Here is a 26,474-nt window from a genome sequence, read left to right on the forward strand (position 1 = left end):
TTGCAGAGTAATTTCAAAGTCAGATCACTTTGCTCAGGACCGCATGCAGTTGAGATCTGAATATGTTCAGGGACGGGGATCCCTCAGGCTCAGGGAGCACCAATACCCAGCTGCCTTGTGAGGAAGAGGCTTTTTCTCAGGTTCCACTGGAGCTTCCCTCATTGCACCTTGAGGCCATGAGTACGGTCCTCTCACTGTGCACCTCTGGAAGAGTCTGGCTCTGTCTTCTCTTTAAACTCCCTTTTGAAATGGAAGACTGTAGCTAGATGCCCCTCAGACTCCTCCTCTCCAGACTGGCCAAACCCAGCTCTCTCAGCTATCCTCATACGTCTTGTGACCCAGCCCCTGGCCCAGCCTAGTGATCCTCCTGCCAGACCTGCTGCAGTTGGTAGTCTAGAATTACTCTGTAGTCCAGATTATTCTGTAGTACTGGGGAGCCCCAAAGAGGACACAGTACCCCAGACGTGGCCTCATGAGTGCTGAGCACATGGGAACAATCACTGTCCTCATTTTTTTGCCTGTGCTCTTGCTAACAGAGCGCAGCACGCTGCAGGGCTACAGCACATGGTCCTCACAACACAGCTTCACCACAGGTGAGAGGGTCCCAGCTCTGTGAATAAGGGATGGGCTGCGACTGGAGGTCTGAGTCTGAAAACAGTTTAGTGAAGTCAGCCAGACCTCAGAGTGACTTTCCGGAGTCTATTCAGAGGGAAAAGCTTCTAGCCAGATAGCGCCACAAAAGCTCAGCAGCTGCAAAGCTAGTGAAGACCCATGAGTTTCTGACTCTTCACCACTTCCAAGGCTGGAAGGTCCTGGTTGCATTTCTCTGCCCTGCCTCTAAGTCCACATGGGAGACCTTCTACAAGTCCACATGATCCCTCTGCACTGCCATTTTCTACCTGGAAAATGAGGTTAGCCATCCGGTCTCATTTTTGCTCCCTGCCTGTCTTATCTAATTTTACTGAGCACTTTCAGAGGCAGAGGCTGTGCTTAGGAGCTTGGTCACCCAGCAGTATTTAATGCATTTAATATAATAGCTAAAAAGGAGGAGATGAAAACAGTTAAAGTGAACACAAAGAACCTCCAATCTGGGAAAGTGCTACCTGGTGTATCACATCACAAGGTGTGCTCCAGCTTTGACAGAAGCATCAAGCACTTTGTGACTAGCCTGAACTACGCTGTAGAAAGAGCTTTTCTGCCACGGGACATGGTGAACTGACAAACACAACAGAAAAGACTGAGAGAGGTACACTTTCTGACACGTGATGAACTCAGCTGAGCAAAGATGGTAAAAGTCTCAAAATATCTAAGCTGACTTTAGTGAACCGTTGTTTCTGAACAAACTATACATAGTCCATTGGGTTTCTGAGTATTTCAAAGCAATGATTTAACAAACTGCAAAAAGGACCAAAATAATAATAATAAAAAAAGGTCTTTCTTCTTCCAGCCTGCTTTGTGCCAAGCCCTTTCCAGGACTGGCCAGAGTACAGCTGCGCTGCTAAAGCCAAAGATTTGCTGGCAGCATTTAACCTGGCGCTGTGGGATTGGTTACCTTGTTCCACGAACTGTGACTCCTCTTTGTTCCCTTGTGACAAAAGAAATGCATCTTTAGGGAGCATTTCCAGGTTGGAATAAATGCGTTTTTCTCATTTCCAGGTTGGGTTGGAAATGGTCAGCAAATTGGAGACAACTGCCCCATTGGCATAAATTGCCCAGTGCCAAAGACACTCCCTGAGCTGTTGGCTCGCCTGGTTGTCCCTTACTCATGGAAGGTATTTGAATTACCGTGTATGGGGGAAATGGATGCTGGAAAAGGGACCTGCCCTGTGACACATAAAGGATATCAGCTTTGGAGCACCCCAGCTCTCAGAGCCACCATCACTTTGAGACGTAATCACCATGAATGTGTAAGCAGAGGCACGTTTACCCTGATGGTGCATCCAGAGGCACGTGTGCAGCAATGATACAAAAGATAAACAGAGCTTTACTTCCACAGTGGGCAGAAACTTACTTTTCATGACTGAAACCCTTGAACCCCATGTCACTTGGAGGCAAAATTAATCATTCGAGTCCTTGAAAGGCACTTTTCCACATCCTCTTTATCTGGGATGGCCTCAGATTCTTTGGATTCCTCTTAGTGGAGCCCTGTGGCTTCTCCAAATTGCTGGAGAAATAAACCAAGCCAAAACCACCACTGGAGTGTAAAATAAGCTTAATGAAAATCCACTGATGTAAAAAGGCAGATGACCTGTCCCCTGCTGCACAAAATCTGCAGCGCACGGGGAGGGGAGGCAGCCGACGTCTCTCATGTGATGACCCCTCTGGGGCAGAAGCACCAGGTGGACGCGATGATGCTTCCATGGTCATCACCCCAAGCCTCCACATGGCCACACAACACTGATCACAGGCAGACCCTTGTCTCGGCTGGCGCTTGGGGCTTCAGCGGTTTTCCTTAATCCACCAGGAGCTGAGCAGGCTTCCCTGGCTTGGGGGCAGCTCTACAGGATAAATATCTGGGATTGTTGACAGCTCTTCTTGTCCAGCTTTTCTGCAGCCCACACAGGGTACAAGGAGGTGCCTGAGCTCAGCTACTGGAGATACATGGGAAGGACGGGGGTCAAAATGCACCCCATCCTCAGGTCTTGCCAGCAGAGCCACATACCCATAACCTCCCCAAAGGACACACAGGTATAAACACTGAGTTTTGCCAAGACTGTAATGACAGCTAAACCAGCAGTGCCCTCACAAACCACACTGGCTCAATGCCACATGGTGGACATGTCCAGGCAAGAAGGTCTCAAATCCCACCACACAGCATATTCAGGCAACCTCATGGAAGGACTGGGATCTTATGTCCTGCTTGACTGACTGTCTCCCAGGAAAACTCAAACTGGGGCAGAAACATGGAGTTACAATGGGGTTTGGCAAGAGAAGCACCAGAGCCACAAGGTTTTTCAGCCCGTTTAGTATTTACCTTCTCAAAAGCAGTGCAGCAGCTTCAACAGCACAGAGGACAATGCTTCACACATGCCCCGAGGCTGGTCTTGCCAATGTCGAGGTGGGTCTGATAGACATCCTGAACGAATGATCTCATGTAGCAAAAAGGTAACGGGCAGGGAAAGGCATCCTGTCTTTTCTGTCTGTGCTTCATAGCTGAGCCATGTTGTGGACCCCTGGAGCCCCTGGTCCAACCTATCTGCCACACGATCATCCCCAGCACCAGATCAGGGAAGATGGAGCTTTTTAGCTGAATCTTTAAACTTCCAAAGATGGGGCTTCCCTAGTTACCAGTCTCTCTGTATTAGTACCCTTTAGCCTTTTTTGATTAGCTCCAGAAATAAAATGTCCATTTTTGGTTATAAAGCGCAATCTTTGTCTGCCACGTTACTGTAAATGAGCCCCACCATGTCCTGCCTCCCAGCCTCTCTAGCTGAGGCACATTCAGCATTTTAAAAAAGCATGTCTCCTAAAGAAAATGAAAAAAAAAAACAAACAAACCAACAAAAAAAACCCCAACCCAATCCAAACAAAAACAAAAACAAAAAACAACTTTAAAAAAACCCCAGAGAGATGACCGCTCACAGGCACACCAGCAGAGCCTTGCCATCTCACAGAACAGCACCTGGAGCGTGTGAGGTGCTTTGGCTCTGCTTCCTGACCTGCAGTCACTGCTGACGGATGCGTGAACCAGGACACAATCTCGGTGCCAGCCCCTGAGCACCCCGACCAGGGCAGAGCCTCTCTCGCACCTCCGCACCAAGCGTGCAGCTGGGCAGAAGGAGGCAGGGCAGCTGCTCCCGAGGACAAGAGACGGCAGCTTCTCATAGCTCAGCATGTACTTACAGATAATTAAGAAATGATGATTTGTTCAGGAAAGGGATCCTATTTTAATGTACTTGTGACTGAATGTCCCTTTACAGGCTTATATCCTTGCCCGAGGGCACGTCCAGGTTTCCCTCCATGGCGCTGCTCCATGAGGATGCTGTGACATGCAGGCTAACACCTCTGTGGGCACGGAACCAGACCGCTCCAGGCTGACCGGCCTCAAGGGCTGCTTAAGCAGTCTCCGCTAAGAGAAACTAAACCCCAGGTGGCACAGATCCATCACAGCAGAGGCAGCTTAACCATTGCTGATCTGCCACAAGAGGCTTTGGATTCTTAACTAAAGATTTGCTTGATCTCAGGTTCGGACGAAGGGGCACATTGGTAGCGTTGCTAAACCTCAGCCTTCCTATAGCCAGTATTTTACTTCCATACCAAATAGTTACTTCTTTTTGGCTTGCCTGCTGACAATGATAGAAAAGATTAAGGGAAAGAAGGAAAGGGAAGAAGACAAAATTGAAAGAAATCTGAGTTTTCCAGGAGAAATAAGCACTTTCTATTCACAGCAATACCTGAAAGAAGGTCACACGGACTGCAAAACCTGGGGCAGTTCAATGAGACAGTGCAATGACATGTCGGTTTTGCAGAAAATTAGGAAAAGCTACTGTAACAACCAGGTCTGAACATCTGCATGAGACTGGCAACAGAACCCAGGCAATGAGTTAAATATAGCTGAAATGCTTGCGGTTGACCCTGTGCATATGTTATAGACAGACATCCAGTTTTCTTTGAGGACTGCAAATTACGACGAGCCCACCGTGCCTCTTGGGAGGTTTTCTTCATGGTTACCTGCTCTGTTCTAAAATGCACATATTATTTTCAGGTTGCAATTTATGGACTTCAGCTTCCAACTGCTGGAACATTTCTGCTTTTGCTAGCTAAATTAAGGAGGATTCTAGAAACAGAATTTTGTCCTCATGAAAGAACTGAAAGATCATGAAAATATTTTCATTTCATCTTCTTTTCTGTTATCTAAGTACACTGAGTTTCTTGAGCGCTTCACAGATTTATCAGCCCACATATCAATCTGATGACTCCCTTCTGAACCTTTTCCAATTTTTTGTTAACCTCCTTTTCAGATATAAACCTCAAAACTGATCTCACTAGCCAGTAACCGTCCCTCTTAACTATAGAGACAGCATCCACCTCCTCGCTCAGGTTTGATATTCCTCTGAGTGTGTCCAACATGACACTTCTCTGACTCATCCCAGTCCTCAGACAGCTTCTGCAGAGCTGCTGCTCCCTCTCCGTTGCGCACCTTCACTCGTTTTTCAAACTATGCTCCCCAGCTCAGGGAAGGGAGGGGGTAACTGCTGCTTCCTTCACTCCCTGCACCTCCCTGCTGATGCCGGGGCAGACCAAGCGCCTTGGGACCCATCCTGCTGGGAGCAGGGTGAGAGATCCTAGATGCATCTGAAATTAGTGTAATTGGTGAAACTGCTATGTAAAGCTTAGGGCAATTCATTACAATAAAACTGACAAAAAGCAGCAGGGGGGCATCCCACAATGAAGTATTGTATCGGGTGAATGAGAAATTAATAGGCCCATCTTCCTCCTTGGTTTTGTGTCTCTGAGTTGCACTGTTTAGAGGCATTCTTAGGAAGCTCGTGTTTCCCTCCCCAGCCAAGCTCCATCACACCAGGTTTTCTCCATCTGTCAGAACAAGACCAGGAGTCCTCAGGACATCTGCTGGGGCACCTTCCTCTTTTATTCAGACAGCAAGAGCTTCTCTCTGGGAGCGGTTACCTTTCTCCCAGCCCTGCTTTTTCAATATCCTAAGGAGACCTCCCTCCTATTCCATCTCTACCTTTTCAGTACACAGAGACCATGAATAAAGGCATGAGAGTGAACCAGGACTCACTTAACAGGACAACAAGCAGGCATCCTCCTTGCAGACATCGAGCAACACAACTCGACCTCCTGTGACACCATCCAGTCCCTCATGCATGCTCATTCCTCCCACCCCAAGGGACCCTACAAGCATCCTATTCCTAATGGGCCTTGACAGCAGAGGCCAATTTTCTGTGTCAGGTCCTGGCTCCTGGGCCACCACAACTGCCAGGGTCCGACTCCCAGTGATGTGACGCTGTGAAACAAGCCCACCTCCAGCTACGCACCAGATAATGTCCACAGCACTTCAGGGCCACTTCAGAGCCTTGGCGCTGCTGGGAAGCTGTGGAAGGTCACACTGCGCAGGCTGGAAAGCTGGATCATTGCTGGAAAGGGAATAAAATTGGACAAGACCCTTCCACCCGCCAGATTAACATCACTGGGAGCAGCCCAGGGTCTCGGACTCCCCAGGCAGCACCTTCTGCATCACTCCCTGGCGATTCAATAGGAGTGCTTGGTAGGACTGTGTGGCTCCAGTCTCTGGGCTGCTTGCCAGGAGACACCAGGGTTCTTCCACAGCTTCTCTTTCATGATCTTTATACCCATTTGAAATGCTACCAGTTGCAATCTGCCCCCCATTCTGCAGCTAGCCCCCTGCCTCCTTCACCTGCCAGTCCTGCAAGGCTCAGCCTTTCACTCCTTGACTGCCAGTGGGTCAGCACTACTGAAATCCCAGTATAATCAAAGTGTCTCCATTCCTCTGCTGGCTTAGCTGGAAGAGTCAGGTTACAGGCAGCAAAACCCCTATCTCTGATCACTTTAATACCACTAACCCGTGTCATGTCAGACAGAGTCAACATTTGCTCTGGAAAACACTCACGACAGAGAGAAAGCAAAGCCAACCCAGCCTGTGGCCTCTCCCCAGCAACACTTTGAAATTACCCAGGGGAAAAAAGAGGTGAACAGCTGGGAGTTTTCCAGCATCTCCTCGGAGCCCTCCTGACAGATCTTGGTCCCTGGAGTGTCAGGTTACCGCCAGCGTGGGGGACGGGGGACGGACTGCTTTTATTATAGGAGGGTCAGCAGGGAGTTCTGGCATTTTCAATTACCCGCATGCAGAAGCGCCTGTGATCCGGGGTCAGGATTAACTGCATGACCCCCAGCTGAAGACAGAGTGGCAGGGAAATGCACCATGATGCTGCAAGGCACCAGCTAGTCCAGAGGCCACAGGACAGGGCAGTAAATGGAGAGATGTGGGGGAGAAAGTTGCTGACAGAGCATCTGGCAGTGGACGCCTGCAACTGCCTTGCAAACGTGTCAAAGAGAGAGACTTGGGAAACCTTGGGGTAAGTGGGCAAGCTTTACCCCACTGCCTTCACCCAGGGACTCAGCTGCCTGGGTGCCCAGGTAGCTCCAACATGTGGGAACGACGTGGGGAACAGGATCCCCCGTGGGACCAGAGCAGGGCACTCCCTCAGTGCAGGGCTCCCAGGAGGTCCCAGAGCTCCTTCTGCACTTCAAGCCCTGCACGACACCAGCAGCTCACACCGGTGAGACTAAAGGGTGACGCTGTGTAGCGGCAAGGACGGTGCTGTGGTCAGCCATGGAGCAAGGGCTTCCCTGGTCTTGAAGCCACAGGGCCTGGAGACATCTAGCTGGGATCCAGGCTCCAGCAGCACCTGAAAAACCGTGTTTGAAATGGCAGGAGCACACAGGGCCTCCATGCAAGGCTGCAGGCAGGTGAAATAAGCACACAGGGCTTAGGTGACCTCTGTTGCTCAAGCATGGGTGAAGTGGAAAGCCAGGACAACTCACTGTGCACTTCCCCACACACCTGGATGTCTTGCGCCAGTGTTTTGCCCAAGAGATGCCCGATCCAAACCAGCCCTCCCTCCTTGCCCCAAGGCATCCCAGTCCCACACAGTCCCTGGCAGGTGACTGTCACTGTGCACTGGCCCAGCTGTCCCCAGTCCAGGTCCCATCACAGACCTCAAGACCTCAGTTCATGTTCTTACTCAGCTCAGAGTCCAAATGCATCTAGATATCTAACTGGAAATGGACTTCTTTGGTGAAAACCTTTTCCATTTTTCGCTTCTCCAGGTAAAGCTCTCTCGTGCCATTTAATCATCGCAAGCTTTCACACCACGGGCCTTCCTGGGGAGTGGATTTGAATTCGGGATGCCTTCCTCCGACGTGAGCACTGGCAGCACCATAGTAAGGAAGATGTGGATGAGAAAGGGAGGAAGGGAAGCTTTTCCTGACCTGCCCTCAGTGGTGACCCTGCTCTGCATGGGAGGTTGGGCCGGAGACCTCCAGCACTTCTGGGTGTGTGAATCTCTCCTGCTAAAATGGTTCACTATTGCTTGGGCTATTAAAATGTTTGTCCATCCAATTTCTCTCCCAGTGTCCTCCCCTGTGATGGCATGTTCAGGAGCTGCATAATTTTGAAATCAGTTACCTCCAGAAGAAGCTGAGGAAAGCAATGCAACCTCACAGGGATGACAGCACTAGGGTTCGTTGATAAATGTTTGCTCTCAAAGCAGAAAAAGCTTCAGGTTTGGGATGTTCACCAGGCTTGCTAGAGCTCTAGAAGACTGGTACTTCACAGGCTGTGAGGTTTTTGTTTCCAAGGTTCCTGGCAAGGTGGCTGCATCAGGCTGGTACCCATGCTGTTTGTGTGTGTCGAATGTCTGGAAAATTTCCCAGCGGGCCTAGCCTCCAGCCCCTTGAGTCTGTAACTACAAACGCTGGAAAATCTTAAAAACACGGCAATGCAGTCCAAAGCTGGTCCTGGCTCTGGCCCCACTTGAATCAGCGAAGGCTTTAGTGTAGATTACAGCCTTTAAAGCAGTTCCTAAAGCCACAAGCCCAGTGACTTCGCCTGGGCAGACGAAGGCTTTTGGCTGTCTTTACGCTCTTTGTTTAACTGAGTTTGCAGCCTTCATGTGCCTGCTGCCATCCTGCCCGCGGAGGAGGGCAGGACTTTGTTCTCAGCACTGAGGGGAGCACTGAGTTTGGGGTCGCTTCATGCCAAGGTCGTCCCCACATGGAAACCTGATCTGCTCCAGATCAAGGGGATGTCATCAGCAAATGGCTGGTGGAGAGCAGGAACACTGGCAGGAGCCAGTCCCCCAGATTTTCAATAAAATGGTACTTTCCCTGAAAGTGTTAATTAATTGCAACAAAACTGTTCTTAGGAATATACTGATTTTGACATTTCAAACACTTAGACCAGAGAAATATTTCTTGAAAGAATGACACCTGCTGCAGGGCATCCCCTTGGACCCACTGGATCTTGCTAATTTGAGACTGAACTTGTTCCCTTGCCCTCTTTCATGGTAGACTCCACCAGGGTGGCTTCCCTCTGTGTGTAGGGAAATTTTTGAAATATCAGGGTTTTTTCTTAGAAAGAGCATTTCCTGCCCAGCCCTACCAATGCGGCAGCCTCCTGCACACTGGCCAGTGGCAGTGATGAACATGGACCGGACTGCGGTGGGACAGGCATGGTAAGGATCTTCCTGCCTGACCTGAGTCAAGCAGAGACTTATGGTTTCACACACAGACAGAGGGACTACTAAATCACAGGGACTCCAAGATGGACCAAGGGACAGCTGGACAGCTGGCTGCATTAACCCCATTTGCTACAACCATCTATTATGGTCCACGTAAACACACCACCAAGCAGCATCATCCCTCCAGAGTATGCTCAGCTGTTTAAGCACTGTAACCCTGAAACTGGCCCCCCGTGCATCTGCAGCCTTACCTACCTGCCTCCAGCATCTCCACCTGCCTGAGTACTGGCACTCAGCACCTCGTGCACAAGCAAGGCAATTATCACTGCAGGCTGTGTTTGCCAAGTGCAGCAGGAAAGATAAATCACCCCTCCTGAACACATAAGCAAAAGGTGAGCTCCTGAGCCACTCGTCAGCTCCCAGCACTCGCATGCAGTGGGGATGGCGGCATGTTGCGGGGAGAGGGCGAGGTGCTGGTTCACCAAAAGGGACTTTCCACCCCATCCATCATGGATGGGCTTTTGTTTTCTACCCAAAGTCAGCTCCAGATGCTTTGAAACAGGTTTCTGAAGCCCCAGGCAGGTGTGGGAAAAATGATCCTCAAACTCACAGAGTAATTTATGCAACAGGGAAGCCTGGGAGTCAGCAGGTGGAGGAGCCCGCAGAGCTGGTAGTAAGCAGAGAAGAGCATCTGCTAGGAAAGCTCTAGCAGTGCAGCCCATACCCTGCTCTGCCAACATCCCCCCAGCTGCCCACTGCAGGAGTGGGAAGAGGAGTCCTGAAGAGCCGGCAGCTGGCAAAGCTCCTACCATCTGGGATCCCTGGCCACGGAGGGTCTCCAGTGGGCAGAGGAGAAGAGACCTGGGCATGGCAGGGACCCTCCTGGGCACTCACCACCGGCTGCTGCAGGCAGGGGCGATGCAGCGAAGGCAACAGGCTGGGCCACCAAGTGAGAGGAGGAGGGCAGCAAATGCCAAGCTGCATCAGGTTTTGGCGGCAGCAGCCCTGTGTACGAGGCAGTCAGGGTGAGGGTGGGAGCTGGGGATGAAGGAAAGAGAAGAGAGAGAAGGGAGGGAAAGGCTGCAGAGCCAGGATGGTTATGTGGATTACTACAGATTATTACATGGGTCTGTGTAGAGGGTAAGGTCTGGCTGTTAATGCTGGATAAGAGAAGCAGCTACAGGGATGTCAAGGTTTCAGGAGGTTTTGGAGCCTGGGAGCAGACCAAATTATCACAGAAGCACATCCAGTGAAGTCCCCAAAGGAAGAAACTGGGGAATTAAGGGACCTCAGGAACAGTCCTACAGTAGCTCAGCAGACTCACTCCTGCTTGTTCTGTCACGCAGGCAAACAGGCTTTGCCCTGGCTCCTCCACATGGGAGATGGCTCCACAGCTCAGAAAATTTCTGCTTTTCCACCTAAACGCTGTCACCAGCCTCTCTGTACCATCTGCTCCTGTCCTTCTGCTTTAATAACTCTTCTCCCTTCCTAGTGCCCCTCCAGCCCAGGACATTGTTACAGGCGGGAAATAAACCCCCTTCACAAGGCTGAACACACAGTGCTTTTTTGGTCTCCTCTCCGTCACGTGGGCTGCCCTGTGCTCTGCTCACCTCATCAGCCTTTACCTGCTGCCATCACAGGTCAGTTCTCCTGAATGTGGATAACCAGGGGTGCATGCAATGACTAAATGAAGCACCATCCAAGCTTTGTGCAATGGTAGTGTGGCTTTGCTACAGCTGGTGAACATACTTTGCTTGACACAGTGCAGTCTTGTCCATGTTGTTTTCCTACAATGTTTTATACTGGAGGGTTGTACCCTTCCCATGGTCTGCCACCAGGTCCTCTTCAGCTGCCTTCCATTGTTGAATTTCACCCCCATTCCACCTCTCAGTGCCTCAGGAGGTATCAGAGTCCTTCTCTGTCCTAACAATGTTTATGTCAGTTTTCTGCATAAGAAATAACTTACCAGACTGTGAAACATCAAGACGTGTGAGACTACTTCTCATGGACCTCAGCCAATCACCTCAGTTCAGCCGCATGCTTCCCCCTTTGGGTGGTAGTGGTCTCCATTCAAGCAGTTCCTGGACAGATTTCTAGCTTTGCTAGTAGTTTTCCAAATCAAATGTTTTTCTGGTGTCCAGACAGGCAGAGTCTACTGCCTTTTCTTCAAAACTCACTGATCTCATTAGGAAAATAAAAGCAAGAACAAGCTACACAGACTCATGTACAAGGATGTGATGGGCCCTCTGTCTCTTGATGTCTCAGGTCAAGACTGGTTGCCTTTCTGAAAGATGTTTTAGACAAAGACAGGACTGAATGTGAGGATAATTGATATGCAAGATGATCTAAAACTTCTCTTGGCTTGAACCTTTGAAATTTAGTATTACAAAGAGCAATGGCCATAAATCATAGCTTGGGAGGTTCAGGTTAGACATCGGGAAAAGTTCCCTCACCATGGGGGTGCTGCAGTTCTGGGACAAGTCACTGGAAACGTGGGCAGATCTCTGCCTTTGGGGATTACCAATAATCGTCTACCCAAAGCCCTGATGTAGTGCTGGCAGCAGTCCTGCCGTAGGTGGGAGGTTGGATGAAAGATCCAAGCTGCAGAGATGCTACAATCTCCTGCCTTTTACTTTTATACTGGGAGGCAACAAGAAATAGACATTCATAGATTTTAAGGTGTGGAAAGCTCATTCCAACTCTTCGAGGTGATTTCTGCATGCATTTTCCCAGGTTTTTGTTTCACAGACAAGTAATTCCTGACTGCAGCCAGCTCAGGGCACAGCTGTGAGCAGCACAAGAGAGAACAGGAGATGCCATGACTCCCTGCTTGCATCCAGAGGAGTGCAGGCCACTGCTGTGCATCCCTCCAAAGGAGGAAGACAGTCAGGTAGATCTTCTGATGCAAAATGAAACTGAGAATATAAAAGCAAGAGTCCCTGTGCCCCAGGTGACACAGTTCTCTCTCTGTCTAGCTTGTAGCACAACTAATGTGACAAGCAAACAGCAACCTGATGGCTGGTGAGAAGTGCTAGTCCCTACCAACCTGATACCTTCAACTTGTCTGCTACCCTGCCTTTGCTCCTCAATCCTCACCCTCCCTCCCCTGACGCCTCCTTACTCCCTGTTGCATTTGGCAATAAAGCTCACGGATTATGGCTGAAGGGATTTTTTTTTGGTTGAAGGTAAGAGAAAAATCCTCCCTCTTGGTGCTTTGCACTCCCCAGGATCTGTCTCACCTGTGCTTTGTCACATCCCAGCCTTTGCATAAGGCCTGGGCTGGACTCAGTTCAGTCACAGGATGTTCACAGCAGAGCAGAGCCATGGCCCACACGCTTGCTTTGGACCACTGAAACGATCAGCTGTCCTCGAACTCACAGGCACCTCCGAGCCTTGTCAGGACAGCCCTGTCTACCAGACACTGCCTGGCTGGGATGGAAGCACCCGGCTGTGATAGCCGTGGCAAAGCAGAAGTTCAACCCCTAATGATGCCTGGCAGGAACGTGGCGTGCAGGTGCGAGCTGCGCATCTCCCCAGCCACAGGACCCATGTCGCGACACGCTGCTGTAAAATGCCACCCAGAATAACAACACACATAATGATAACAAGTGTTCTGGATCCATAGGGAGGGAGAAATTCTGCCAGTGAACTCCGCTGCCACGGATGCTGCTCCTGACAGGTTTATCAGGAAAGTGTATTGGTTTCATCTGTCACGCACTAGCTGGTATTTACACTGTGTTAGCTGTGTATGGCTCTTTTTGGCTCTGTTTGCAGCCAAGAGCCTCTGACATCAGAGTTAATCTTCCCTTCTTATCCCATGTGACACAAGAGCTCCTCACAAAAGGGAAACGTGCCCAAAAATCTGGATGTTCTCTTCCCCCCGACACTGGGAGGTCTTGAATTTGTCTCTGGATACTCCAGAGCCCAGGGCTTTTTCCTCCCTTCTCAGATCACAGAAGCCACAGTCTGTTATCGAGAAGGGCCCTTCCCATGTGCTGTTTAAGTCATCCCTGCCTACGGAGTCCTTTCCCTCGATGACTTTCCCAGGGCACTCAGCCTGCCTGTGGTGTGGATGGAGCCTGAAAATCCTCGGTGCACCAAGACTCTCCCTGACCCTCCTCAAAGAATGGCCACAAATTTGTAAGCAGGGCTGTGTGTTGTCATCAGCAAGGGGGTTGACGCCTGGCATGGCTTTCAATTAGTCAAGTGTCATTATCCCGAGCGCAGGGCCACGCTCAGCTCCTTGACCCCTGGCTTCCCTCCTGTGCCTTCCCTCTTGGGATGCTGGCATGGCTCTCAACCGTCCTCTTGGCACAGATCTTTTGTTCTGGCACAGCTGAGAAAGGGCTTTTGGTGGCACCCAGTCTCTGTGCGAGGGGCTCGGTTTCTTTGGCCATATCACAGTCGGGAATGGCTGTGTGAGACGGCAAGTCCCAGACCTCCCTCCCTGGAGAGCTGCTGAGCTCTGGGGGAGAGGTGCCACTCGGCTGCAGGGGCGACAGGCAGGCAAGTGGAGGGGGGGCTGGGAGATGTACAGGGTGGAGCCGGAGGTCAAGAACAACAGAGAGAAAACACTGTCTGGTCTCAGAGGTGACAGAAGATATTGCCTAGGAAGGCAGTGGGGATCATGCACAGTTTGCTGGAAGAGGTGAATTTGACTTGGCTGAAGACTGACCAGGAAGCAAGGATGTGGTAGGAAGGGGATGTTTATTCCAGGTTCTTTTTATTGCTATTCTGCTGGTCCTGGTCCTTTCGAATTTTCTGTACTTTAAAAAGGGAAGCATCACACCTCCTGTTCTAACAAAACCTGCCCTTCTGGAGGTTAAACGCCTTTGGTCTTTTTAGGACACTCATTGCAAGAGAAAGGTCCAGGAAACCGCCTCCGAGCATGGGCTGATGTTAGCCACTCTTTTTCTACCAACCTTCTCCTAAGAAGAGAGGTGGCCTGTCCCCTGGGGCTCCTCCCTGGCCATGGGGTCTGGACTGCTGATCGCTTTGTTGGTGGGACTGAAAAGATGACAATGTTTCAGTGAAATGTAATGGGTAAACCTGGGAACTCTAAGGTCAGCATCAAACTGGGTAGTCTAAAGCCAACATCAACTTGGCCAATGAGGAACACAAGGCCCTGGGTCCAGAAGAATCCGGCCAAGGGTGTCCGAGGCAACCTGGGGCACAGGGCTTATGAGACATGGACAGAGCAGGGCTGACTGAGCCTGCTAATGAAGACATTAAGGGCAAATTGAATTGAGGCTACAACTGTTCTGAGCTCTGTTAAAAGAAGGTGAAAACTCACTCTTCCCAGCAGGTGATGCAACAAGGAGCCCAAGCCACAAATCAGGCTAGAAATTATGAACAGCATCTTTCCCAGGAGGGTAACATAGTCCTGGGACAGGTTGGCAGAGAGGTGGAGATCTCCACGACTCAGCTAGAAAAAGCCACGGCAGATGTAGCCTCGGTGATAGTCCTGCTGCAAACAGAAGGGTGAATCGGAGACACCGTATGTCCCTTCCACAAACCCTGATGGGATCCTACGGCCCAAATCTGCCACGGCAGCGTGACTTTGTGGATGTAGCTCTTGCCAAACTGTCTTGATTTTTTTCCTGAACTCAGGATTTCAGCAAAGTGCACAGACTTAGAGTGTGTGAGACACCGGGCTCAGGATCATCATCATCTGCAACACATGAAATTAGTTTTAAACAAGGCTGGCACTCATACTGTGTCCAACACAATGGAGGCAGCACCTCTCCTTAAAATTATTTCAGATCTGCAAGACGATATAAAAACATCTGCTGGCAATCGTTCATAGTGTCTAAAATGGCAGTGTTGGGAATGACAACTTCTGTGCAGAGCAATGGTCGTGGCTTGATGGATGAGCCCATGAAAACAGTCATAAGGTTGTGCTTGGGTCTGAAAACAAAAATGCAGGTCTTGCTTGCAGAATGGGAGGCTGAATCGAGGGAAGCAGCACCTGAAGGGGCCAAGACATAAGCCACCAGTGAGGTAAGAGCTGCCCACATGGCACTTGGATGTGTTAAGGGAACAGCGAGACCAGCCAGGAAAGTAGTTTATCTGCTAATGGGTAAAATACCTAGTTCAAAAAATTATGATGAAGAATATAGAAGTGTCCACAAATAGCCATGGGAAAATCCACATTCTGGAAAGCCACCTTACAGCAAGAAAGGTGATTCAGCTTGGTCTAATTACCTCTTATTTTCCCTTGAGAGAAGCCAGTGTCTACATGAGGAGGAATGTCCTATTACCACAACACAACAGCAAAATAATTTCTGTTGATGTAAAGGCAAATGTTAGGGAAATCCAGACCTCGTTGGAGAGGGGTACAACAATAATCGCCACAGCCGTCTTTCTCTGGGAGAACAAGAAGGCGAATGCTGTGTCACATTTGATCGCAAGTTTCCCTTTTGGGATGATAGTCACTGTATGGTCACACCCCCCCAGTGCCACCCCTCCGGCCACACTCAGTACCTGCCCTCTGGCTGCTCTGCAGGGATTGTTTTCTTACTCTCCCAGAGCAGCTTTTTCCTGGGATGCTGAAGAATTTATGACACCTGAAGGTTAAAAATGCTGCTGGTGCTGTGGCATCTCTCCTCAGTCCCAGAAGCGCCAAGCACAGGCAGTCTCCCAGCAGTGGTCCATTTATGCCTGGGTGAGCCGGGGCAATTTTGCCTTGCTTTCTTTGGGGCTGGGAGGTCCCCGAAGGCCAGCATAGCAGGTGCTTTGCAGGGAGGCCATCGTCCAGCCACAGCAGGAGCACAACCCATCGCACATTCGCTCTTCTGCTCTGCCTGAGCTGGAGCCCCAGCTGGCTGCTCAACCCAGAGCAAAGGCAGAGGGAGGCTGTAATTGCTGCTTCCCTAGGCTCATGCCTCCCCTCCCTCTGCATGCTCTCGTCTCCCTACAACACCCCCCATTCTCCTGTCCCAGCTCTGCCTTTGTGTCTGCAGCTTCTGTTACCAACTGCTAATGATCTACATCAAGGCTGCCAGGAGGTGCAGAGTGTAAGCAGAAGAATTCAGAGCCTCTAATTACAGAGGAATTAGCAAGCAGACAGTTACTGTTTAGTGCTAATGAATAGATACATTAAGAGAGACATCACACAGGCTGAGAAGTGTGAGCCCTGATAATAAAGGAGTGTCAAACAAGGAAAACACAAGGAGGAGGATCCAGGGGTCTGAAAAGGATTCGCTTGCAACTCAGCTCTCTGGTTTTGCTAAGGTGGAAGTAGCCACAGGCAGTACATGATGGTAACGAGCACACCACGCAGCTGCAAAGTGCAAAATCCGAGCATTAAATAACTCGTCTATAGCGCGGGACAATGCTGGGGGTGTGCAGAGCCCCCTCCCAGCCCCAGGTAGCATCCCACCCACCCCGTCTCTGTCAGCCATCTCTGTAAAGGAAGCTGGACCAGGTCACCGTCCCAGACCAGTTCCTCTCTCCTCATCATGTGCAGACGTGTTCCTGCTTGCAGTCAAACCACAGTTCAACGCTATGCTAAGCCTGCCTTCAGGGCTCCTGATACTGTATAGAAAACAGTGGCCCTGCAGCTCCCAGGATAACTCCTGACCTAAGATCAGAGGTCAGTCTGCTGGTTCATCTGCAACTAAGACATTTTTGCAGGTTATGTCTGTCTTGGTGCTCTGCGTGCTCAACCAAGTGATGCCCATCTGCACCACTGCTGCTTTATCCCAGACCAAACACCTCTCGTCCCCTGCAGCCGGTACATACCATGGTCTCCAGGCAATTCAGTGGAAATGCCATCATCCACGACTGCCAAATTCAGTCTTGAAGGCCATGTAGTGTCCAGGGCACCCTGGGGCATGTTCACACAACCCCATACAGAGGGACCGCAGAAACTTGCTTGCTCCCACGCATGTTTGTACCTTATTGGCATGCTTCCACCGTGCAATCGGATTAAGCAAAGCCCCAGCCCCAGCCTGTGCTCCAGCTCCAGATGGCTTCCAGGTGGGCTGGGGAGAGCAGCCCCTGATCAGCAACTCTGCAGGGCATCCTGCCACCAGCTCAGCTGCTGCCTGGGGGCTACTGGGGAAACTCCCAGCACCAGCGCTGCTAGCCCCCTGACCCATCCCTGCCCACAGCAAAACCACCCTGTACAGGGGGAGTGTAGGAAACACCCAGGCCAGCACAGAGCTGGAGACCCTGGGTGCAAGAAGTGGTACTCTTCACCAAGGTGGTTCTGCAGTGGCACAGGACCTGGAGCAGATTTCCAGATGGTCATCCCATATATCCATCTCTCAGCCCCTCTCTGTGCAGCTTTCCTTTGCTTTCACAGTCTGTCCTGGCTTTCTCTGCAGTCAGAGCAGAGATTGCAACTCGTGTCAAAATGCTGGAGCTAATCTTACCTTCCCTCCTCAGGAAAAAGGAGCAGTAGCAGGGGCTGCAGCAAGGCTGCCAGCAGCGGCAAGTGCTGCTGCTGTGTCTGCAACAGACCGACAGTGTGTGCAACCGATGCTCTGAGGAAAAAAACCTCAGAAACAGTCATGTGCCTCGTGCCAGAAAGGGATGCTGAGGCACCAGGGGACCGTGACATGAGCCATTCTGCTGCGGTGATGGGGAGGGCAGTTCTGCCTCGGGACATGCTCCAGCTTTTCACTGAAATAAGTGACATTTTTCACACCTGAGGCTTGGGATTCATCCAGGAATCACCAGGCCCATGCACTTTGGTCATCACCAGCATTACGGAGCAAGCCACACCACGCCGTGCCTCACCCCACCTCTTCTCCCCTTCAAGCCCTGCTCACCCCACAGGGTTTCACCCAGCACCTCTTGACCAGCAGGTCTCTGACCACCACCTCCCCTTCCTGGAGGGGTCTGTTGGGAGACATGGTTCCAGATCTTACCAGCCTGGTTGGTGGTGATGTTCACTGATGCAAACTGCGGGGAGAAGGGGCTCTGGTCGGTGACGCCGTTCACTGCCTGGATCTCGAAGGTGTACTGGGTGTGGGCCAGCAGATCGCTGATGTAGATGCGGGGCTCCGTCAGGCCCAGCTGGCGGGGGGCGAACTGCACGTTGTCCCCGCAGCGTGTGCATGCCCCACGGCCAGAGCCACAGCTCTTGCAGATGATGTTGTACACCAGGTCCTCCCTGCCCCCCGAGTCCCGTGGCGGGGTCCACTCCAGCATCAGAGAGGTCTCGTTCACGCTGGAGATGACGGCCTGGGGGGCAGATGGGATGGCTGTAAAGGCAATAGACAGAAAGGTGTAAGAGCCAGAGCCCTGATTGTTGTTACAGGGCCAGCTGCACCCCATCCTTTCCCCAGCCCCAGACAGGACCCTGCAGCAGGCACACGCCGAGCCAGGTGCTTCTCTTGGCATCAGGGATGTGTGGAGCAAGCTGGATAGCCAGAGGCAGGAGCAGGAACAAAGCCTGTCCTCTTAACCCCGGCTCATTTGACTACGTGGCCTCCTGGGCAAAATTCACCAGTTATTTTTTGTAGCGTTTCTGATTCCTGGCCTTTGCACTAATCTCCCGCGTGCCAACACACAGGTCTTCTCATCCAGGTATGGCCCCAGACTGAAGTCATCCCCCTGCCCAGAACAGCACAGAGCAACCCGAATTTCTGTCCTCTCTGCACGTGCAATGCTTGCAAGCGCAGACTGGCCCAGGCTAAGAAAGACCCATGCCTGCAAGGATGAGGTACTCTGAGCCCCTGGCTTCCTCCACAGTACCACTGAGACAGATGCCTTTGCTAAGTATCCCTCTGTGCTTTGACTGATGGGTGTTTCCTCTCCCAGCCACGCGCGGTCCCTCCCCAGTTGCCCAGAGCCCACATACTGGTGCACGGCATGTCGACAGGGTCAGCATCTGCCCGGTAATATCCATTTCGGCACACGCAGTTAGTGGCCCCTTCTGAGGTCGTCCGGCTGTTAATGGGGCAGTGGACGCATCCTTCATCCCCTTGGCTGGCCTTGAACGTCCCCGACGGGCAGCCTGGAAGAGAACCAAGAGCGGTGGTAAGTGGTGAGGACAGGGGCTAGCGGGGATGCCCGGAGCCTGGCAGCGCTGCCAGAAAACACCCTTCAGGGCTTTGCAAACTCCAAAGCTAAAACCTGACAATTTGAAGCAAACAAAGTGGAGAAGGAGCAACTGGTTTGAAGGCTCTGAGGCAGCAGTGCCTGCATGGGGTGCCCATGCAGATATCTCTCCCCCACCCTACCCCCAGCCATGAGCACAGAACAGAGTCCACTCAGGGAGTCTTACACATGCAAAGGGGTTTTTTAGGCACTGTCCCATCAGAAGGTGTGGGCAGCTGTACCAAGTCAGACCAAAGGTCCACACGGTCACCAGAATCTCTCCCCGGCAGCAGCCACCTGAGGAGTTGGGCACACGCTTCGCCCACAATACCTTCTCACCCTCCAACAATTTATAGGCCAGGGGTTTCCCAGAAGGCAGGCTCTTTGCATTTAGTATCTCTTGTGGGAAGTTTCTTCCACTAAGTCACCCAGTCACTTTTTTTATTCCATGCAGTCATTTTGCACCCATTTTATCCTGCAGCACGGAGCCCCGCGGTGTAACCGCACACTGCTGCCCTCTGCTTTCAAGCTGCCAGCTGCCATTTCATTGGAAGCAATCCCACACGTGCAGTCTCAGTGAACACTCAACTGCCATCCACCCTCTCCATGACTCCTCGGGTTGTACAAACCCCCGTCATGCCCCAAGCAAGTTGCATAACAATATTCACTATTTCCTTCTCAACTCTTTTCCCACAACTGGCAAAGTCCAAATTATTTTTTAATCACTAATGTACCAGCTGGACTCCTCTTACAGGCCCAGGGTCTCCTTCCTGAGAAACACAGGCCACCCCACAGCCTATCTCTGTGCACGTGTCTGTGAAGTTGGGCTTGTTTTCCCCCATTTGCATCACCTCAAGTCTATTGAATTCCAACTGCCTTCTCATTCCCCGGTCACACCATCTCATAAGGTCTTTTTGCAACTCTCCACGACCAGTCCTTGTCTTCGCTACTCAGTATCATAAGCAAATTGTCACTCCTGCCCTGACCTGCAGCAGCATGATGGGGTCTACCTCCACTGGGGCTCAGAGCTCTAAGCCACTCACAGATGAAGAAGATGCTCCATTAGCAACAGCCACTCAAAAAAACGCGCGTTGAGAGTGGGTGAGGGCGGCATGGGGTGTGCCTGGTGCCTACAGCACCAGGTGGTGAAGGCTGGACCACAGTGTGAATTACAGTATTAGCAGATACAGCACAGGTGGCTAAAAATATCAATGCAAAGCTTTAAACACCAGAAAGTCCTTTCCAAGTCACGGGATCAGCAGTGCCAAAGCAAAAGCTCGGCCACAAGCATTTATCAGCATGGCTCTCGGTGATTACTCTTGGTCGCGACTTTCCGCTGCTGTTAATGTCTTGTGCAGTGTGAAGAGCCTGGGGGGTGGCAGGTGGTTTCTGCACTGAAACGAGTTAAACAAACTTCTACTTCATTTCGCTGCCAAGGCTTTCAGGAATGAGGCAGATCAGAAAAACAGCCTGGGAAAAACATACACTCGGGGTTGTTGCAAGCAAGAGCTATTACTGAGAAGTACCTATTTTTTTTCTTTGAAAAAAAAGAGGGTTTTTTTTCAGTTTTTGTCTCCCTTTCTTCAAAATTATCCTGAGTCTCCAATGAGAAAAGCTCTAGGAAAAAAATACCATCAGCCTTCCTGCCTGCAAAGTCCCTCCTGCCTCCTACAGTCGAAGGATCTGTTGAAAAACTGGCTTCTCCTCATGTTCCTGCATCTTTCCACCCTCACTGTCCCCTATCCCCCATGCGTTTGACTCCATTTCTGACCCTATTCCCAGCATGTCCCTGGGTACCCACCTCAGAGGGCGTTAAGCTGTTGGGAGAGGTGATGGCTGCATAGCCCTCCGTTACAGAGGAGTGATGGTGGCTCTGTAGCCGAAATGATAACAGGGTCCCCGTTCTAATACCAGGTTTTGAAACACGATAAGACCAACCCACAAAATTACTCTAGTCTGACATCCAGGGTGAAATACAGGGTCATTTGATCAAAGATGTTTTGAGACACGTCTCCTGTTTGAGGCAGGGCCTCCTTCACCTTCCCGAGGCTTATTTTAAAAATAACAACTTTCCTATGAGGCTTCTTCTGCACTGAGATACATAAAAAAAAAAACGCCTGTGCTGCTGAGGTTTAGCGATTGGCCCCGAGAGACAAAAAACATTCCCCCGCTTTGGCCGGGCATCAGGTGACGGCTGCAATTAACACTCGTGTGTGCGCTGCTCTTAAAGTGGGGCAAAAACTGGGGGCTGAATGATTGTTCCCCCAAAATACCAAGCTGGGAGGATACAGCTCTTTGCACGCGCCATCAAAACATGGCCAGAAGTTTCGGCAACTTTCTCCCTCCCCAGGAGGTCCCGCGCACCGACATGGGATAAATTAATCCTGGAAAATCAGAACTCGTCCAAAGATAAATGTCCTGAAATCATGCTGAAAGACAGAAAAATCACTGAAATTTGATGCAGAGTTCTTTTCTATTTTTCTTTTCTCAAGTAATAACAGAAGTAAAATAAACGAACACTGTGTTCAAAAGTGTTTTGTTCCCTCCAGGTCTTCCTCTGGGTGAGAAAACAGCTTTTAATTTGGAATCCACCCAATTTCTTGTTTCCAGACTAAACAGCAAATCAAAACTGAAATCTTCATGCAGGAGCTAAACCCCCTCCTGTTTGAACAGCGTGGATGTTCTCACCACTTGATGGAAGACATGAGAACACCCCAGTTTTCTGACCCGGGTGGTGACAGCAGCTTTGGGACATGCTGCTTCCCCTCAGGCTCGCAAGGAGGCCGGGAGCAGAGCACCCCCAGAAAACCCTGCTTGGAAAGAGGGAATTGAAACAGTGAAAGCACAGGATTTCTACTTTATCAGAGCATCCTTGATCCCAGGAGGGTGATTACCGTGACAGCAGCTCTGGCCCCATCGCTGAAGCAGGGGCAGTTTGCAGCTTCCCACGTGGTGGGCTCCTGCACCTCCAGCACCCATCGCAGGATGCCAATAGGGGTTCACAGGAAACATATGGACCTTTAATTCCCTCACTGCTGCACGTAGGCATGAATGGCTGCCTTGCTAGGGTACGGCCTGGAAACAGCAATGGATTTGCTAGGAGCACTGGCTGTAGCTCTCAGACAAGATGGGAAACACCTGAGCAGGACCAGGTGTCCTCATTTCCCATCCACCCAGGGTGTGGAAAGGTGGTCGTGCCTGGGAAAGCACGTGTTTTGGGAAGGGAATCCCCTCCTCCCCTGCAGGAGGACTGCGCCAGGGAGCTGCGAGGGAAGGCCTCTTCTGCAGCATCTGCTGCTGGGGGCAGCACTGGCATGAAGCTTCCAGTACTCCTTCCCCATAGTGTTGCCTGCCCCGGGACAGCTCGGCGGAGACAGGCATCCCATGGCTCAGCCTGAAGGAAAAGCCTTTGGCCAAACGTGCAGGAGGGACCGCAGAGGGGTTCCCTGTTTTCTGGCCCCGTGTCCCACTGCCTCTCTCTAACCAGCTTTTTAACTAATCCAGTGTGAGCTGAGCAGACTCCAAACAGGCTGCTCTGCATCAAAAACTGCCCTGGCCTTCAGAGCCCACCCCAGACCACTTCTGCAAAAAGGTCAAAGCAAACAGCTCTCTCTTGCAATAAAAGTTTCCAAAATGGCACCTTCAGTCCATGCTAATGGCTCTGAGGAAGGGTCCTCCTCGGCTCCTTTCGCCTGGCTTTGTTTCTCCTGGCAGCGAGGCTCCTTCCACTCGAGCAAGGCGTTTTTAATGGCTGATGGAAAACAGGCAGCCCTGGCTCTGTCAGTTAGGATCCGCCAAGAATCTCAAATCCCTTGCCTTATCTCCCAGCTGCCTCTCTTCTCCCTCCAGGGCTGGAGCCAGGGGGCAGGCAGGCTGGCTCCGCAGCCCGACTTCATCATCATTCCTGGTGCTGCAGGACCCCAGAGCGGGTCGCCTCGGCCGCATCCTGCCTCTCACCCTCCCTCATGCTTTTGGGAGCCCTCTCCCATGGCCCTCCCTGCTCCCGCTGGCATCCTAATCACCCCTTGAACCCTACGCAAGCCTCTGGCTCCCATGGCCACGCACTGCGGGACTGCCCCGGCACCGACCCCACGCCGAATGGGTGCCAGCAATTTGCTTTATGGAGAATAAAGAAAACAATGTCCTGGGCCATGCCAGGAGGAGCATGGCCAGCACATCGAGGGAGGTGTTTTCCCCTGCCAGGCACTGGGGATGCTGCCGTGGCTGGTTTGGGGCTGCCCATTGCAAGGGCAATGTGGAGGAATAGGAGAGTCCAGTGGAGGGTCAGCCCTGGGGCGCAGTGGTGGGAACAGTGGGGTTGGGTTAACTGGGGTAATGGGGGGACCTAACTGCAGCTATTTGGGGGCAGATGCAAAGAAGACAGACTCAAACACTGCTCACGGTGCCAGACTCTGTAACGAGAGACAAGGACCACAAGTTCAGAGCGGACATTAGGAAAAGCTCCTTCTCCAAGGGATGGTGCAGCCCTGGGACAGGCTGCAGAGGGGGGGTGGATCGCTTTCCTTGGGGGAGGTTCAGCTAAATGCCATGGCTGCTTTGAGCCAATGCTGGTGGCAGCCCTGCTGCAAGTGGGAGGCTGGACCGCAGACCCCAGAGCCTACTTCACCAGCACTCTGGGTCTGCTCCTCATGGTGTGTGGGGGTATTTATGACGTTGACCTGCATAGAGACTATTAAGTCCAACCAGCTCTGAATTTACCCCTTTTTCCTTTCATCAACCGTTACAGGTTGAGGTGGGTGCTCTAATGACATTGCCGCTTTCCCCGTTCTGCCCCTTGCACCTTGACCTTTGTTTTCAATTCTGCATACAAATGGGTCTCACTTTGTCTCACCTGCAAAAGTTGCCCATTCTCTGCTTGTTCCTGTCGCCAGGCCCTCACACGATGGTGTTTGTCACCATAGCAAACGGCTGGCGCCTGGACAGCCCAAAGGAGCAATGCTGCCCATTGCCTTTGGATCTGCTTACGCTTGTGCCACGGCCTCTGCAGCCTGGGCGTTTTAGTGCTGGAGGGAAGAGGACTCAATCCTGCCTTGCAGGGCTGCAGTGCGGGAGGCAGGTGGTAACACCCAAGCCCCTCGGACTTGGCATTGGTGTTGGCTGGGAGCTCTGAAAGAGAGAGGATCTTGGAACTCTAGGTGCCAGCTCTCTGCACTCATCCTTCCTGGGGCCACACAGGTTCTACAGTTTCCCTCCTGATAAATTTAATTAGCAGCCTACACTGTTACCTCATACTTGAGATAAGCAATTAATCCCATTGCCAGGTGCTGTCACTGCCAGCGACTCTGACAGCATTTGGAGAGCAGAGGATAGAAATACAGAAGGGAAAACAGGGTTAAATGAGATTAACTGAAGGGGAACATGGTGCTCAGACGACTTCTGTGATGTGGATTAAAGAGCTGTCAATAAAGGCAGAAGTCAGAACACAAATGTTCCTGTTTAACCCCATCATTCTGCACAGGACAGAAATAGAAGCAGACAGCACAGGCCTGCAAAAGCATCCTCCCATCACTAGCAGCTTTTAGGTAGGTCCCGATGCCATTGACTGGGCCAGCAGCCTGTACCTCCCCAGCAGCTCAAGGAGATCAACTGGAGAGGCTGCATTGTCCCCCCAGCACATAGGCACCCCTGCTCTGGCCTCACAGCTGAAGGTGCCAGAACTCCAAAACCCATACCCCTTCCGACAGTGCTCCCCAGGGGTGCCCCCATCTGCCGCCCAGCTTCAGCCCGCAGCTCCTTCAGACACAACGCCCTTGGAAGAGCCCCTGGCAAGAACTTCCACGCTGCATCCTGGCTGTCTGCAGCTCACCACGGGCAGACGTTAAGAGGTTTAAGAGGTTGTGTCTTATCCTCACCGTCACCCACCCTTTCACTTGGTCCACAGGCAGGCACAGAGGGGCAGCACTGGCTCAGCGCGGGGCTGTGACAGGACCTTAGTACTGGCAGGCTGGAAAGTCCTGCAAGGGACAAACAGTCCCTGACCTTCCAGCCAGGCTGCCTCAGTCCAGCCCAAACAAGCCCCAAAGACGAGCAAAACTGCGTGTGCAGGGATTCAGCCTTTAGCTCACCATGGGACAAACCGATAGCAATCATCACACACCGACTCTGCAGCACAGCCTGGGCCAAAGCCAGGCAGTTCCAGTCCCCTGCTCACCTGCAAGAGCATCACCAGCCCGCTAGCCAGGACAGCCTTCGGCAGGGAGTACCCTCATCCAAACCCTTGCAGCTCTCGCCCCATGCCCACACAGCAGCAGCAGGGCTGAGCCCTCACCTGGGAGAGGCTTCGTGCCGGGGGCTTGCCAGCAAATCCCTCCTGCAGCCTCTGCAGGGTTCGCAAGGTCATCTGCCCGCTAGCACCGCTCAGAAGTTCAAGCATCTGGCGAGACCACCGCACCTGTGGGCACACACACCTGCAATCCCCCCCCGCTGACCTGCTCTGGGCGGCACATCCATCAGTGGTATGGGATTCAGCTGTCAGGGAGAAATGCCTGGAATGTCTTACCTGCCTGGTCAACCTGGTTCAGCCTTCCCAACCCATCACAGGGACTCTTAAAGAGAAATGGAAAGCTTTCCATTCCTGCCCGAGCACGGGGACTGGGGTGCTGCCAGCATCCTCAGAGTACAGACCATAATCCAGCATTTCTCCTTCTAGAGCCATTCAGGACACTGGAGGGGAGAGAACTTCCCTCTCCAAAGGAGACACGGAGCTGTGTGTTCATCACACCGCTATAGACCACAGGTGACTGCAGCCTGAAAGGCACGGTCCACAGGTCACTTCCAGAGACCAGCATCCCTGGGTGAAGCCGAAACCAGACGGTGAGTAGATAGGTCAGGAGCACAGCTCTGGTGGCAGCAGATGCTTTGGACCTCCTTGCTCCTGCAGACACCTGAGAGCACTCTAGCATGGAGCTCCACGCTCAGCGGCCAGCAGTGCCCTCCTGATGCATGACACCCCCCACCCTGGGGATGCTGGGTGCTGCTCTTCCAAGAGCAATCCCAGTCCCAGCACATGGGGCGAGCAGGATGCTGCCAGCACCTGCGCGGTTTCCACCCCAAAACTTTGCCTCAGCGGCTTGGCACGCACGTCAGGACCTAGAGCTTCAGATGCCGGAAAACAGCATTGCCCCAGGAGCCCAGGGGCGGCTCGCAGAGGCAATGCCCGCCTGCACCAGGTGAGGTGCT

The 26,474-nt window shown here is 51.8% G+C and overlaps 1 protein-coding gene across 8 annotated transcripts in view; it reads right to left on the minus strand.

Annotated features, from left to right (window-relative positions):
* Positions 1 to 26,474, minus strand: part of EPHB2 (EPH receptor B2) — a 129,386-nt gene that overhangs the window by 28,125 nt on the left and 74,787 nt on the right. For all 8 annotated transcript variants that reach the window (XM_075114220.1, XM_075114216.1, XM_075114218.1 and 5 more), the window contains exons 4-5: positions 19,036 to 19,191; positions 18,101 to 18,436 (exon numbers count right to left, since the gene is read on the minus strand). In XM_075114220.1, coding sequence (XP_074970321.1) covers positions 18,101 to 18,436; positions 19,036 to 19,191 — 492 coding nt within the window. The remainder of the gene's footprint in view (positions 1 to 18,100; positions 18,437 to 19,035; positions 19,192 to 26,474) is intronic.

Source organism: Phalacrocorax aristotelis, chromosome 19 (assembly GCF_949628215.1).
Source record: "Phalacrocorax aristotelis chromosome 19, bGulAri2.1, whole genome shotgun sequence".
Classification (NCBI taxonomy): domain Eukaryota; kingdom Metazoa; phylum Chordata; class Aves; order Suliformes; family Phalacrocoracidae; genus Phalacrocorax; species Phalacrocorax aristotelis.